This window comes from Phalangium opilio, unplaced genomic scaffold (genome assembly GCF_054372755.1).
Source record: "Phalangium opilio isolate 3A_F unplaced genomic scaffold, DU_Popi_V2 ptg001170l_1, whole genome shotgun sequence".
Taxonomy (NCBI): domain Eukaryota; kingdom Metazoa; phylum Arthropoda; class Arachnida; order Opiliones; family Phalangiidae; genus Phalangium; species Phalangium opilio.
The window spans coordinates 8079275-8093463 of NW_028324255.1; the positions used below are offsets into that span (position 1 = coordinate 8079275).

At 35.4% G+C, this 14189-nt stretch overlaps 2 protein-coding genes across 3 annotated transcripts; both read left to right on the forward strand.

The window, feature by feature from the left end:
- Positions 1–768: 768 nt before the first annotated feature.
- LOC149584681 (putative glutamate receptor) lies at positions 769–3435 on the forward strand. 2 transcript variants are annotated; one of them, XM_089863590.1, is made up of 6 exons: positions 769–1098; positions 1167–1261; positions 1348–1463; positions 2028–2118; positions 2400–2561; positions 3213–3435. In XM_089863590.1, the coding sequence occupies exons 2-6, from the start codon at positions 1208–1210 to the stop codon at positions 3393–3395; spliced, it is 606 nt and encodes a 201-aa protein (XP_089719716.1). In that variant the 5' UTR covers positions 769–1098; positions 1167–1207; the 3' UTR covers positions 3396–3435. The 2 variants fall into 2 exon arrangements, with proteins under 2 accessions (XP_089719716.1, XP_089719715.1); XM_089863589.1 differs by having other exon boundaries at positions 769–1261.
- Positions 3436–5012: 1577 nt separating this feature from the next.
- LOC149584682 (uncharacterized) lies at positions 5013–6732 on the forward strand. The gene is made up of 2 exons (XM_089863591.1): positions 5013–5217; positions 5595–6732. The coding sequence occupies exons 1-2, from the start codon at positions 5164–5166 to the stop codon at positions 5844–5846; spliced, it is 306 nt and encodes a 101-aa protein (XP_089719717.1). The 5' UTR covers positions 5013–5163; the 3' UTR covers positions 5847–6732.
- The last annotated feature ends 7457 nt before the right edge of the window (positions 6733–14189 follow it).

Here is a 14189-nt window from a genome sequence, read left to right on the forward strand (position 1 = left end):
CCATCGTTATCGTTTGGTTTTAAGATATACGCGGCGATCGGCTAGGGTTACGAGAAACGTCTAGCCTCCCAATGGTAGGGCTTCCACCAAAGGTTCACGCGAATGCGTTTTTATCTATTATTATAATGGAAACGAATTGTATATTTACCCCAAAATTTGAAGAAAGCGGGCAAGAGGGGTACCCTTCACTTTAAACGTCAATATTAGCAAAGTTTCGAAAGATAATAGGAACAACTTTATTTTAAACGATTTAACTATTTTTAAAGTTATTTACTGGCGATTAAAATAATTAATATCATTTATATTTAATTAATTATTTAAGATAAACTTATTTCTATGTAATGACACAAGTGAGAATTTATATAGAACGAGTAATGAAGATGGCATCCGAATCGAAACACTACACGCACATCAAAGTTAATATAAAGCGAGTAGGATGATACGATCTCTTACAAAACGATAACATTTCCTTTTTGCAGAATATTAAATGGAAATATTTTAAATATTTTTCGGCATTACGATTCTTTAAGTAGTTGTGTAGCTATAAAGCTCTGTTTCATCTTAATATTACAAGAACATCATTAGATATTAATATTTCAAATTTGGTGTTTACTTTTTAATTCAGCTTTACTACATTTATATATAGTGTAATCGCATTTTATATATTATTAGATAATATGGATGTTAATTCTTCATCTATCCGCAAGTGTTGAAACGATTGGGTCAGTGAAATAAGATACCGTAGATTTAAACTAGAAATGACCTTGTTTCGCCTCCTCTTATAGGAGGTGTTAACGGTTCAGAGTGAGCCGAAAATTAAATACACCCTTCAGTGATACATTTTAGGTCCTCATTACAATTATTGAGGATACAAAGGAAATTGTTAAACGCTTAAGCCTTTGCTAAAGACCTTGGCAATATTTCGCCAATTTGAACTATGTATTTCCGGTTTTTCTCATTGCTGGTGGACCTGTGTTTAGAAAGTAAATTCGTCTCGGCTCGGAGAGGTTCATTTTGGTTTCCCAACTTGTTTTATTTTTATTTTTAGATTTAAATCTAACGGAACGGCTATTTTCTTCATAAAATAAAGACATTCGTGTAAGATATTTCAGCAGAAACTTTCGATTTAATTTTATTTCCAATCTCTAGCAAACATGGTTTCTCAGTAGCTCGTCTGGAAACAATAAAATACCAAGCAAAATCAAAGATGCTTTCTGACCAAAGATGCTGCGGAAATAGGTTTAATATAACTTTCATGCAGGTGTGATAGTTTTCGATAATTTATCAAACCATATAGTTGCTACGATGGATTTCAGACATAAAAAATATGATTAACATATTCCATAGACGGCTCTACTTGATGTTGCCGGAATTACCACCTTAGTCGATGGAAGAAAAGAATACCAATTAGAAGGACTTGAATGGAAACTGTTAAGGACACTGTCTTCTGCACTCAACTTTTCGTAAGGACACCTATCATAAGTTCCTACCTCATAGGATATGTTCCCTAAGTTTGTCACTGGTTACTGAGAGCTTGTAATGAAGTGATATAAGTGAAACGTCATAGATTCCGGGTAAAGCGACGCCTGGTGAGGCGCTGTAAAACGCTTAGTGCAGACTAAATAGGTAAATGGACTGCAATTAACCAAGTGTTGTCAATTCTCGCTTGTTCTCGAACTAGCTCGAGCTTTAAGTCTCTAGCATTAAGAAGCATAGGTAATGTCACACTTATGGAACATATATTATAAACGTATGCTTTAATATAACGTTAATTTTATCATCTAAAATTATACATACCCCGCGATTTGATAAATCCCTTCAATACATAATGAGATGCATAACAATTGTGTCAAGGTTTTCGTATCCACTTGTTTTTGCACACATAATTTTAGGCACATTTTTTACCTAAAACTACCCTCATCTTGTACTAGTCGGAAAACATTGAGAGTATCCCTTCAATCAATGAATATAGCAAAAATTCATTCAGTAAATAAATTCTGAAAATTTAAACATACTTTGCTCTCAAGATACAATCTACATCAGTCAGGACAAGGAAAATACGGCACTCGACTATCTAATAATTCATGGAATGGAGTTGTGGGTCGTCTCCACAGTAAAGTAAGTTCATCCGAAATGAAATGCAAGTCAATGCATTTACCAAATAGAACGTACAGGCAGAAGCCACCATATTAGGATAGTTCCCTCGCGGCATGAGGCAACGCCTCACGTTCGCTACACGCGGAGGTTAGTCGACTCACACTGCTGCTTTCGGTGCTTCTAAGAGCGAGGAAACTAGCCTACCAAATATGGCCGCCCATACCCTTTGCTGGTTGCTGTATGGCATAATAGGAACGGTCTATAAGGCTGAAACCTAGTGTAACGTAGTAAATTTTCTATAGGAAGCCGATTTTGCACTATCAGCTCTGATGGATACAAACTCTAGAAGAACAGTGATAGATTTCAGCGAATCTTACCTCATTGACACCCTCAACTTCTTTGTTGGCGTCAACGAACTTGTCAGAACGCAACGTGTCTTTTTTCTATCTCCTTTTCAGAATAATGTGAGTAAAGCTCGTAATACTATTCATGCAATTCGATATTTCCTATCCATTAGCCACATTTTTTATCTTTACTCATACTGGAAAATGAACCAGGCGTTAAATTGTATTATTATCTTAACTCTGTGGATAATGAATAGATAGAGGAGTAGGACTGTTCACGAGCTCGAGCCAGCTCGGGCTCATGACGAGCGAGTCGAGTTTGAGCCGAGCCGACACTTTGGCGGCTCGATTAATTAACGGGCTAGCTTTTTTAAGGTCGAGCCAAGCCCTTAGGGATCGAGCCACTACGACTCGCGAGCTTAGTCACTGAAATAGTGCTTTTCTTTTAGTCTTTCTTCTCTCCACAAATAGCGTGAAATAAAGCTTTCTCTGGCCTTTAGCCTATAACGATTTCGACACATTTTACCTAGTGGGTTTTACTGAACCACTACATTCCTAAACATGGGAGAGCATTTTTAGTCGTTTTCAAGTCTTAAGTTAGTAGTGGCAATTTTGATAAACATATATGTTAACCGAGCCAGCTCGATCTTTTTCGAGCCGAGCCGAGCTTTTAGAAAGCTCGCTCAGCTCGGCTCGTGAACAGTCCTAACATTGCTTTAGCTAGACTTAACTTAAACCCATCTACAGTATCTGAATTACACGTTTACGCAGGTATGGATTCTGCTGGTTGCGATTACATTGTTCATTTATGCAGTCCTTCTGGGTTTTCGGCCCAACATTCCCTTTATGTCGTTTTTTGCAACTGGATTAAGACAAAGCAAGTACAAGCATTCGTCCCTGAACGAATTTCACGCTTATTGCGAAGTAGAGCTATTTTGGACCTTTCAACTATAGTGCGTCTTAACTAACATGACGAGTTTATTACTTGTATATGAATCTTTCTCTATACTCGTTTAAATTAAACTTCATTTTAAAAGAATCGGTCGTGTTTTCCTTTCGATAGTCCAGTGAAAAATCTCGGAATCATTTTGAGCTCTTTCGATTTGGAGATTTCTCCGCCTTTCAGAGTATTTAAAATTAAAAATATCCAGCACAAAGAAACCCTCGGTTTTATTAGGTTTTACCCACCATAAAAAAGCCACTTAATAAAACCATCTCTAAAGTCTTCAATTTTGATGAATTTGAATGCCAGAGAAATTTCAATTAAAAGATAGTTGTTGTTTCAACTTCAAAAGTATTATTTAATAATATTTATATGTGTTTTATGAAACATTTTGAGATTTTCATTTACTAAGCAATGACTTTTGAATGAAAATTTCTACAATGCACGTAACTGCTTAAAGGGAGGGTGAAGTGGACAATGAAGTGATTTTTAATCAGTTCTACTACATATTATAAGGCCATTCTGCATAGTGAAACATCCAGGAAATATCTACGAACAGGCATGTATGGAGGGGTTGGAATGGCTAAGGTAAAATCCTAATCGGCGTGAAATGATCTTGGAAACAACTGGCGTGGCTTAATTTACGTTAGTGACGTCATAGCCTGACGTAAAAATCGTATTTACCACAAATTATTTTCATTCATTCATTGGCTGCCAAAAAACTTGTTTGCTATAATTCTCCACCCTCTACCCTAGGTCCTCTGCCTAGGCTGAGAGAATCGAATATGAGCGCAAACGGCGGCGAATCAGCGCATTTAACTTTAAAAAATCTAAAAGGTCACTTCTGCCCTGCCTTTTTAGCGAGTCATGACATTTTTCGCCTTCGGCAGACAGCTAAACAGACGTAGGGGGAGGAGCTACACTTCTAAAAAACAAAAAGGACTCGCCTTATGTTTGCACCATCAAGGGTACAACGAGAGCCCCCTTAGCCATTCCAGCCCCTCAATACATTCCTGCTACGAATGATTACAAAATTCAAATGAGGATCAAATTTAATGGATAATTTGAAATAAGGGTCTCCGACCAATCTCTTAACGCCTTGCCTTCTTGTTAATAAAATTCTCGTGGCACGCTCCATGCCGAATGAAATTTAACGCGAGATTTGATAAATGTTGCTCGCGATTTGATATCGTGGTGCGGGATATACAGCGTGCAATTTTGTTAACAGGAAGGCCGGGCGTTACGCGATTGGTCGGAGGTCCTTATTTTAAATTATCCATAAAATCTGAACTTAATTTGAATTTTAAAATAATTCGGAGATATTTCCTGGATGTTCCACTATGCAGAATTTTCTCTTAATTAGTAGAAGAATCGATAAAAAATCACTTGTTTTTCCACTTCACCCTCCCTTTAAGATAAAAAACAAAACGCAATAAAGCCCGGTGGGCTGGCTTTTTTTTAATAAAACCCGGGTTTTTTCGAACCCTGATTCACAGCCATTGAAATTTTGCGAATTTTATGTAACGGCACCGAGCGCTTTATTAAAGAGTTATATTGTCGTATCAGGATATTCTACTCTAAATTGGGGCGTATTGTTTAACAGGTGTGGATGTGAATTGCTCCCAGACGTCATCTGCTCTGATTATCTCATCTTGGCTATTATTTTGTACTTTAATAACTATTCACTATGGTGACGCGCTCACAGCATCGGCAGGAATTTCTATCAATGGCAACATCGATTCACTAGATGAACTCTCAAATATTTTCAAAAGTGGTTCGATGAAATTTTTTATACCCGAACATCATGGTTTATACAATTTTATCCAAGGAATGGTAAGCAATATTAAAAGAAAAAGTTCGGGTAACATAACATTTTACCTCGCAAGAACGGACTTTTTCCAAATATAAGAGGGAAAATATTTAATAAAATAAATGGTCTCTTATTACAAAATAATTAGCATTTAATTATTCTTAAAAACTACCAAACTGCACCGCCATTGGTTTAGTCGCGTCTGCTAAACCAAACCTCTTACACCTTACTTCTCTCAGCAACGAATAGCGACGTTGTAGTTCACATTTCTAAGTGTAATTAAGTGATAATTATAATGTAACAAGAGATCATTTATTTAATTTAATATTTTTCCTTTGATATTCAGAAAAAGACCCTTCTAGCAAGGTAAAATGTTACTGATGGTAACCATTACGAGCAGCCATCTTATCCTTACGGCGCCTTATTCCGGAGAGTTAGTGATGTTCGACCGCCAAGACAAACAGATCTCTCGGATATTAAGAATAAGATTATTACGACTGTTTATCCGAAGTTAAGAATGACTCGTATACTTTATCAAAAGGGTTTTCCGGAATCTTTAATTCGTGCTGTTGGAGAGCCAATAGCTTCCATTAGAATAGCTATCGGCTTCAGGAAATATTTTACTTGTAAAGAATCCTTCAACCGAGTGTAATTATAATTTCTTTTTTATATAAGCTACTTGGACAGAAATAGAGCTCGGCATTATCTATCCACGTCATTTTATCTTTATCCATACTCGAAAAATATCCGCAGAACTTACGTGTTAAATCGTATTATATCCACAACTTTTCGGTTTTCCACTAATTTGTGGATAATGGATAGAAAATGCCGAGCTCTAGGAAACACATTTCCTTTCCCACAGTTTTCTCGTGTCTCTTTGGATAGAATCCCAAAGAGTAGAAATCCCATTCGACCGAAATGAAAAAACTAATGTGTCTCAATGAAAAAAGTACAAAAATGGCTTTTCCCAATGAATAGAAACTAAATTACCATTGAACCGAAGAGCAAAACTAGCACGAAGCCAAAACTTTAAAACAAAGTTCAATATATCCCAAGGAGGCTCACTTTGAAGGGGCAAGGGCAATTAACAAGGTCAAAGTAATATTATTGGGGCATAGATTTTGGAAAAGGTATCAACTAATTATTATTGCTAATAATCTGGAAACGGTTACGGTGGCAACCAGTTATTCGAGGCAATATTTTTGGAAACGATGAAAATGAATTTTTTGGGCTTATGTTTTTGTAAAACGTGTCAACGAATTATTTAGGCTGTTTTGGAAGCCGAGGCAACTAATTATTAGGGTTAATATTTCGAAAACGTAAAAACCTATCAGTAGATAGGTCTGCATTGACGATATTTTTTTTTATCTAGCAAACCTAACCCAAACTCTCTTCCCCTAAGATAAATTTAATCGCTATTTTTTACAAGGATTCAAATAAAACTAGAACACGATTAGTTTAGAAAAAATTGTTAAAAGTTAGGCTATTCGTCAGCCGGGAGATGGTCAAAAAAAATTCATAAATACAATCTCAAGTTAATTATTGAGCCAATATTTTGGAAAAAGTGATAGCTGTATTTTTTCTAAAAGTGGCAACTAATTATTACACCAATTTTTTGGAAAGGTGCCAACTTATTAGTAAATGGGGTTTACGCAAATGTGATTTGAAATTTTTTTTAGTTCACAACCCTGCCCAAATGATAATGGAATGATTTCATACTAAATTGACAAACATAATTTATTTATAAATTATAACATTGTAACTAAATTACTTTTTTAATTGAACATCTAATGACGCATCATTTAACGTGGTTTTTTGTCTTTAAGCAAACCTAACCACACCCAAAGTTTGTTGAATCGTAATTGTTATTTTTACACATTACTAGGGGCCGAATGAGTTTCAATTGGAGGTAATGTGGTGTTTCCGAATCGCAATTCAAAACTAATAAAACAAATCTGGTTTCTGTCCTTTAGGACGTTTAGTCCAAATGGATTAATTTACATTAGGATGTTTCGTCCAAACGAATTTCTGTTGATGGGAATGTTTCATGTTAATCGATCCATTCCCTCTAAATTAATTTAAAAAATTACATATCTACGCTTTTTCAAGAACAATTACATTTTCCGAAAACATTTTATCATGAAATTAATTATTTTGAAGGGAGTACGTGTTGAGATATCAACATAGAATATTTGAAATATTCTATTGACTTTCTAAAAAGAGCAAGCGAACTTTGACATAATTCGAAAGGAAAATGTAAAAATTTAAACGAAATGCTACATTTCTATTGTCGCCTCTATGAAGAAAGGATTGCACTGCAATTTCCCTCTCCGTGCTTTAGAATTTCTTGGTCATAACTCAGTCTTCATTTGAAACGTCACCACCCCTTTCTACATTGTTGGCGCTACTTGTACACCGGTTAAGTATTACGCGTAATCATGTTAGCACGCTAAAAGACCATTTCGGAAAACACACAGGGGCGAGGCCACCATTGGGGTATTCTCCCTCGCACCAAGGGTCACCGCCAGACGGTGCCAAAGTTCACAAGAGGCAGGAGGCTAGTCAACTCGCTCTGCCTATAGCGGTGCTTCTAGGCGAGAGAGAGAGAGAAGGGCCCAATGGCGGCATCACCCTTGTGTTTTAGTTTCTCTGTATGTAATTTCTAAAATGGTCTACTCACTTACAAGTGTTCACAAATTACACTGAGTGATCGGTCCTTCAGGCGCTAGCGAGTGACAAGCCACAACCACAACCATAATCATTCATGTACACGAATGTTTTATAGTTTTAGGTTATTAAGGTTGGCGGGCAAGTCCGGAGAGTCACTAATGTGAAAAGGTTACGAACTATATGGTATTATTGGCTGAGTGTGTTGCGACGGCTCAGATGACCCATACACTTGAACCACTGGTGCTTTTAAAATTTTTTATATTGGGAAAATAGAGGAAGGGGGGTCGGAGTAAAGTGTGACCTTCGCATAACTGGTAATGAATAATGTCTATACCCATATTATTTCCGCATGAAATGAATATAACAAGTCATTGGTACTGAGAAGTATTTCTTTTCATGTAATCTTTACCCTTTGGTTATATCAGAAGTAAGATAAGGGACTAGAATTAACGAGGTAACCAAACTCTTCACTTGGCGATGGAAGCGGCATAAAATCGTCAAATTTGTTCACTAGTGCTAGGCTCTATTACTAATGCTAGGGCATTTTAATTCTCGTCCCTTATCTTACTGCTGGTTATATTTATACCGATATCATATTTTTCCTGTGCTACAGAGAGCCACCTACTAAACGAAACCACAAAGGATAAACATTGTTGCTTTGTCTCAAGAAGACGACATTAGTTTATAATTTAGTTTGAGAAAAAAAGTTCTTTATCATATTTTCTCTAACATCAGTCTTCTCAGAAACTTACTACAGATTTAAACTTTTTTGGTGCAAACTTGAAAATTTGTTAAGCCAGCAACAATTAAAGCTGTGTCCGTCAAGGTGCTTACAAGTTAGTGAGCAACGACACGAAATCCCTTCAAAATAATTAATTTCATGATAAAATGTTTTCGGAAAATGTAATTGTTCTTGAAAAAGCGTAGATATGTAATTTTTTCAATTAATTTAGAGGGAATGGATCGATTAACAGTAAAATCATTTGATTGAATTTAATATTGATTAAGGATTAAATGGTTAAAAATAACTAAAACAATTGCAATATCTGAAACTTCAGTCAAATGATAAACCTCACACATATCGTTTGTTTTTTCGGCCTTGGTCCAAACCAAGCCGTTTTTTATAATATCTGTCACTTCAGTCTTATTGTAATTAAAAGTTGAATAATTTTATTTTTGCTTTACCGTCATACATTTGGGATTGATCTATTTCTAATTGCTTAAAGAAGTACTTAAGTATCGTTAATTACATTTAACTTATATTCAAAAACATTGATTTCGATAAGCAAATAATGTTGTACTTTATTTATGAAAGAAGTTTAAAAACGACGGTATTTGAAATATGGAAGAAAAATATTTGTTTGTACACTGTATACATATACAGTGTTGTCGAGATCAGACCAACAGCTTCCTTTATGTAAAACCCCCAATACTGCCAACGGGAGATGTCATACTAAATTATACAGGGTGTAAATTAATGTTTAGAATTCATGTTTTACTGTATGCCTGAATGCAACAAAATATATTAAAGCACAGTCCTACGATTAGTCTTAGTCTCTTAGAACCTGGGTCTCAAATTGCAACCTCTAAACTGTTTGGTAAACAACTCAACCTTCATAACGTGCATTTTCGGGAGGGCATTCTTGGAAACCAAATTATCGGACCCTTTTTCTTGATAAGAAAATCTTTGAAGGCATTTAATTGGACTTCCTGCGTCATGAGTTCGTTGCTTGAAAAGTTATTGCAAGACATGGGCAGATGAAGAGTGCCTGCACCACAATGGTAATCACATTGAACATTTACGTTGAAGTTGATGTGTACCAAACAGATTAGAGGTTGTAATTTGAGGCCCAAATTCCAAGACTAATCGCAAGACTGTGCTTTAAAATTTTCTGTTGCTCCCCCCCCACTTGACTGGTATGCTAGGTGATATTTCAGTAGAAGAAAATTTATTGAATTAGGGATAGCGAGAGATGGCTAGCGATGTGGCTTAGTTAAGGGCTAGAGCCCTTGTTTTATTGGCAACATTATTACTTTGAATGTTGCCAGATTAAATTGTTGCTGGTGATTTTGCGAACTATGTTAATGATATATTAAAATTTAAATGGAAAAGTTTCATTTTGCCACATTCCTTACCCTAAAGTTTTGTATTTGGAGCCTATTAATGAATTATAGTGATAATGTAATTAATTTTAGTGTTTAATAGGAAAACATTTAGGCTGAAAGAACAACTCGCGTAGTTTGATCTTATTTTAAAATTTCAGTTCAGGGTTATCTATAGTTACCCAAAAAACCTATTGTTTTCGATTAATTTCACGTTAAATATGGTTATTAAGTTTAAATTAACGGCTTATCTTCTTTTACTAGTCTTATTTCAGTTTATTATACGAGTTTGAACAAGAAATTGTCCCTAACTGCAAACTTTAGAGGCGTGACTGTTTGACTCTTGCGGAACAATCACTATTTTGCCCCAAAACTTTTAAATATCGCTCCTTTTCAATGGCTCCCTTTTCAAAATGGGAAAAATGCTTTTAAATGACAATTTAATTAATCGTAACAGAAGTAAATAGATTATAAACAAGAAGTTAATATCTCCCCGGCATGGGCGCGTTATGAAAGTTGAGATTCCTGCTCCTATTCCGCGGCAGCGCACAAATGGCGTAGCACCTAGCGAACCACTTGACATGTACCTAACGTATCTAGTGTCGCGCCGCTCAGACAAAGTAGTGCGGGTTGTTGAAGGTTTAATCGAGGCGCATGCGTTCTAAAGGTAATTTCAATCAGCTGTCTGCTGTGAGACTGTAACAGTATAGCCTAGGCCTAGTACAAAATCTGTGAAGACTACATGTTATTGCCTATGAATGTGATAAAATAGTAATATGAAAAATGGATAAGGAATATGATTATGACGAATTCGTGAAACAAAAAGATGAACGTAAAACAATACTACAATGTTGGGAAAGCCAAGGACATTTGAAAACTTTTGTTTGCAACATGATGCAAGAGTATGCGGTATTATTCGTAGGTTTCAGATAAAAATTGCACTGGGTCGATACCGAAGACGAAACTAAAATCGTTTTTTACGCGGCATTATGAAACTAATTACAGTTTTAGACTTTAGTATTTTAATATAATTTACCATAATTCAGCAATTACCCGCACTACTACGGCGCCATTTTCCATCACGTAAGCGCGGCTACCAATGATATTGCCCTAAATCTACTCCCATAATGCTCAGTAATTTGTACTGCTTTCCAATATCTCTTGTCGCTTCTATGGCGTCATGCGAACATCCTATTGGTTACAAACAAGCCACGTGATACTCGATACTCATTTTACATAGCATGCAGGCGGGAAGGTATGATTGACTTAAAGCTATTAACTTTTTGATATCTATTTACTTTTGATCGTAAGAATTAAACAGGAAAGTGGAGGCTGGGTGAAAGATAAGTGTAGTTTTAATTTTAATTTGTTAGTTTAATTATAAGGTATCCATGAATTTACCCAAAACACGAATCTTTCACATTAATTATATTTGATTGAGTTTAATTTAACGGCTTATCTTGTTTATCTAGTGTGGATTTAGTTTATAATACAAGTTTCAATAAAATATTAACTTAAATTGTAATTACCCTAAAATTTTAATGTATGCACTTTTGATATATTTTAATGATCATTTAAATTAATTTGAAAGTGAAATAGGAAACTACTGTGGCTGTACGAAAAACTTGTAAGGTTTTAATCTTAATTTGAGCGCGGTTCGTGAGAGTGGATTAAGCTTAAAATTTATTTGAATTTTTTACCCTAATTGCAATGTTTAGTGCAGTTTAATATTTTTGCCATATATTCATCATTATGGTACCCTAAACTTTTGAATTTCGCGGCAATCAATGTACTTTAAAGATAGTTTAAATTAACTTATGTGCGAAATAGAAAATATTGGGCTTTAACAATGGCTTGGGTAGTTTTAATCATAATTAAACAGTTTATTTAAAAGTTATTTGAGCTTTTATCCAAAAATGTATATTTTGGTTTAATTTCACGTTAATTATATTAAATTGAGTTAAAATTAACGTAGGATTGTGTTTTGGCAGTGTACATTTAGGTTATAAAATGAGTTTAAATGTATGCATTACCTTAATTACAATTTTCAGTGGAGTTTTCGATTCTCATTTTACGCAAAACTTTTGAATTTCGCGCCTATTAATGTACTTTGGAGATAACTTAAATTAGCTTAAGTGTGAAAGAGAAAACATGGGGCTTTACCAACGGCTTGGGTAGATACAATCTTAATCAAGAACATCATTTAAGAGTTATCTGAGTTTTCATCCAAAAAATGTATATTTGGGGTTTAATTTCACGTTAATTATACTTAATTACGTTGAAATTAACTTGTCGTCAGTTCTCATTAAGCTTATAAAATGACTTTCAACAATTAATTCACCTTAATTCTAATGTTTAGAGGAGTTTTTGACTATTTCCAACAAATTGCGTTCAATTTTTATCATATCCTGTGCTAGGTTTGTGGTAACATAAAGATTATCTATACAATATGTTAATGAATGATGTTATTCTATAGTTTAGCTTGAATACCAGTAATTAAATCAAATACCTATACAATTTAAACCAATAAACAAACGGCAATGTGGACTATGGAAATAGCAAACAACGTAACCCTCCGTTTCTAACGTGGTTACGTTGAGAGAATCTGTGATGTAAACCTGAAAATTATTTCACTAATTAAATTATATAACGACACTGTCCTACTGCACTAACCAGTACCACTGTTACTTATGAATTAAACAATCCACTGTTAGTAACAAATGATAACGTAACATCACAGTATCACTCAGGGGCGGACTGGCAAGCTGCACAGCCATCTGCCACCGTTTTAAAAAGGGCCCCCCTAGCCGATCCCTAAAATGAGAGGGGAGTATGTCGGTATAATGCACAGGGCCGTCGAGAGAGGGGGGCAGTTCGGTCCTTTTTCCCGAGCCCGTACCTCTCGGGGGCCGGCCGGGCTTCGACCTTGGTTAATTCTAGTGGATAATGGTTGTAAAAATATAAATACAAAACTTAAAAATAAATTTATCTTCAACTAGAGCTTAAACAGTAAAATTCAAAAAGTGATGAAGAGTAGTAGTTTTTAAACTTTAGCCTTCTCTTAATGTGCTCTCAGTCCCTTGTTTTCCCCTTTTCTCACTATGCATGAAAGTAAAATATAAACTGAGGTTTAAGTTTTGTTTCTCTCGCGATAGGCCACGGAAAAGCTTCAACATCTTCTGGGCCGTTGAGAGAGGGGGGGGGCAATTCGGTCCATTTTCCCGGGTCCCGTACCTCTCGGGGGGTTTAATTCGTATCAGCAATTCTCGGAAGAGCAGTTCTCGAAATAGGAACCGCGATTCCAAAAAAACAGAGCGTTAATCAAAACTGCTCTTCAAGAAATAGCAGATGCTGTTTTAGAAATAGCGGCTGCTATTTTGGGAAATTTGAGCATTTTTAAACAATACAGTTATGCTCGTTCGTTTTCTATGTTAGTTTATTCAGTGATCATTTAATCAGTAATGTGACCTAATTTTTTAAAAAAGGCATGTTATTATTTGGGAAGTCAATGAAGATAAACACAATATTTTGGAAAAGGCGTAACATTGGTAATGTGACATATTTTTTTGGAAAAGGAATATTATTATTTGGGAAGTCAATGAAGAAAAACAAAAATATTTTGGAAAAGGCATATTATTATTTGGGAAGTCAATGAAGATAAACAACAATATTTTGGAAAAGGCGTAACATTGTTACACTATTTCCAAAAAATAACTAACCTAACTCAAACCAAACGAAAAAAAACCCTTAAAATCCCAACCCAACCCAACCTGACCTGACCTGACCTAATACTATTGAGTTCAAATAATAAACTTTAACCAAACCAAATTATCAGTATCTGACCTAGTTCTGACACCATAATAAATAACTATAGTTTGTCGCATCCCCGTTTTTCTGCTCTTTTGAGAACTGCTGTAACGGTACGCCGCGTTTACGAGAACAACTGTATCGGTAACTGCTGTACACTGTTAGAAAAACATGTTCTTTATTGAACAAAGTGGCGTTCATTGGAGTGTCCCCGTACGAGCACAGCGTTTTGTTCGATACAGAACACTAAACGAGTGTTCAAAACTGAACGCAAAAAGAGTTTTCAAAACTGAACACAAAAAGAGTGTTCAAAACTGAACGCAAAAAGAGTGTTCAAAACTGAACGCAAAAAGAGTGTTCAAAACTGAACGCAAAACGAGTGTTCAAAACTGAACGAAAAACGAGTGTTCAAAAC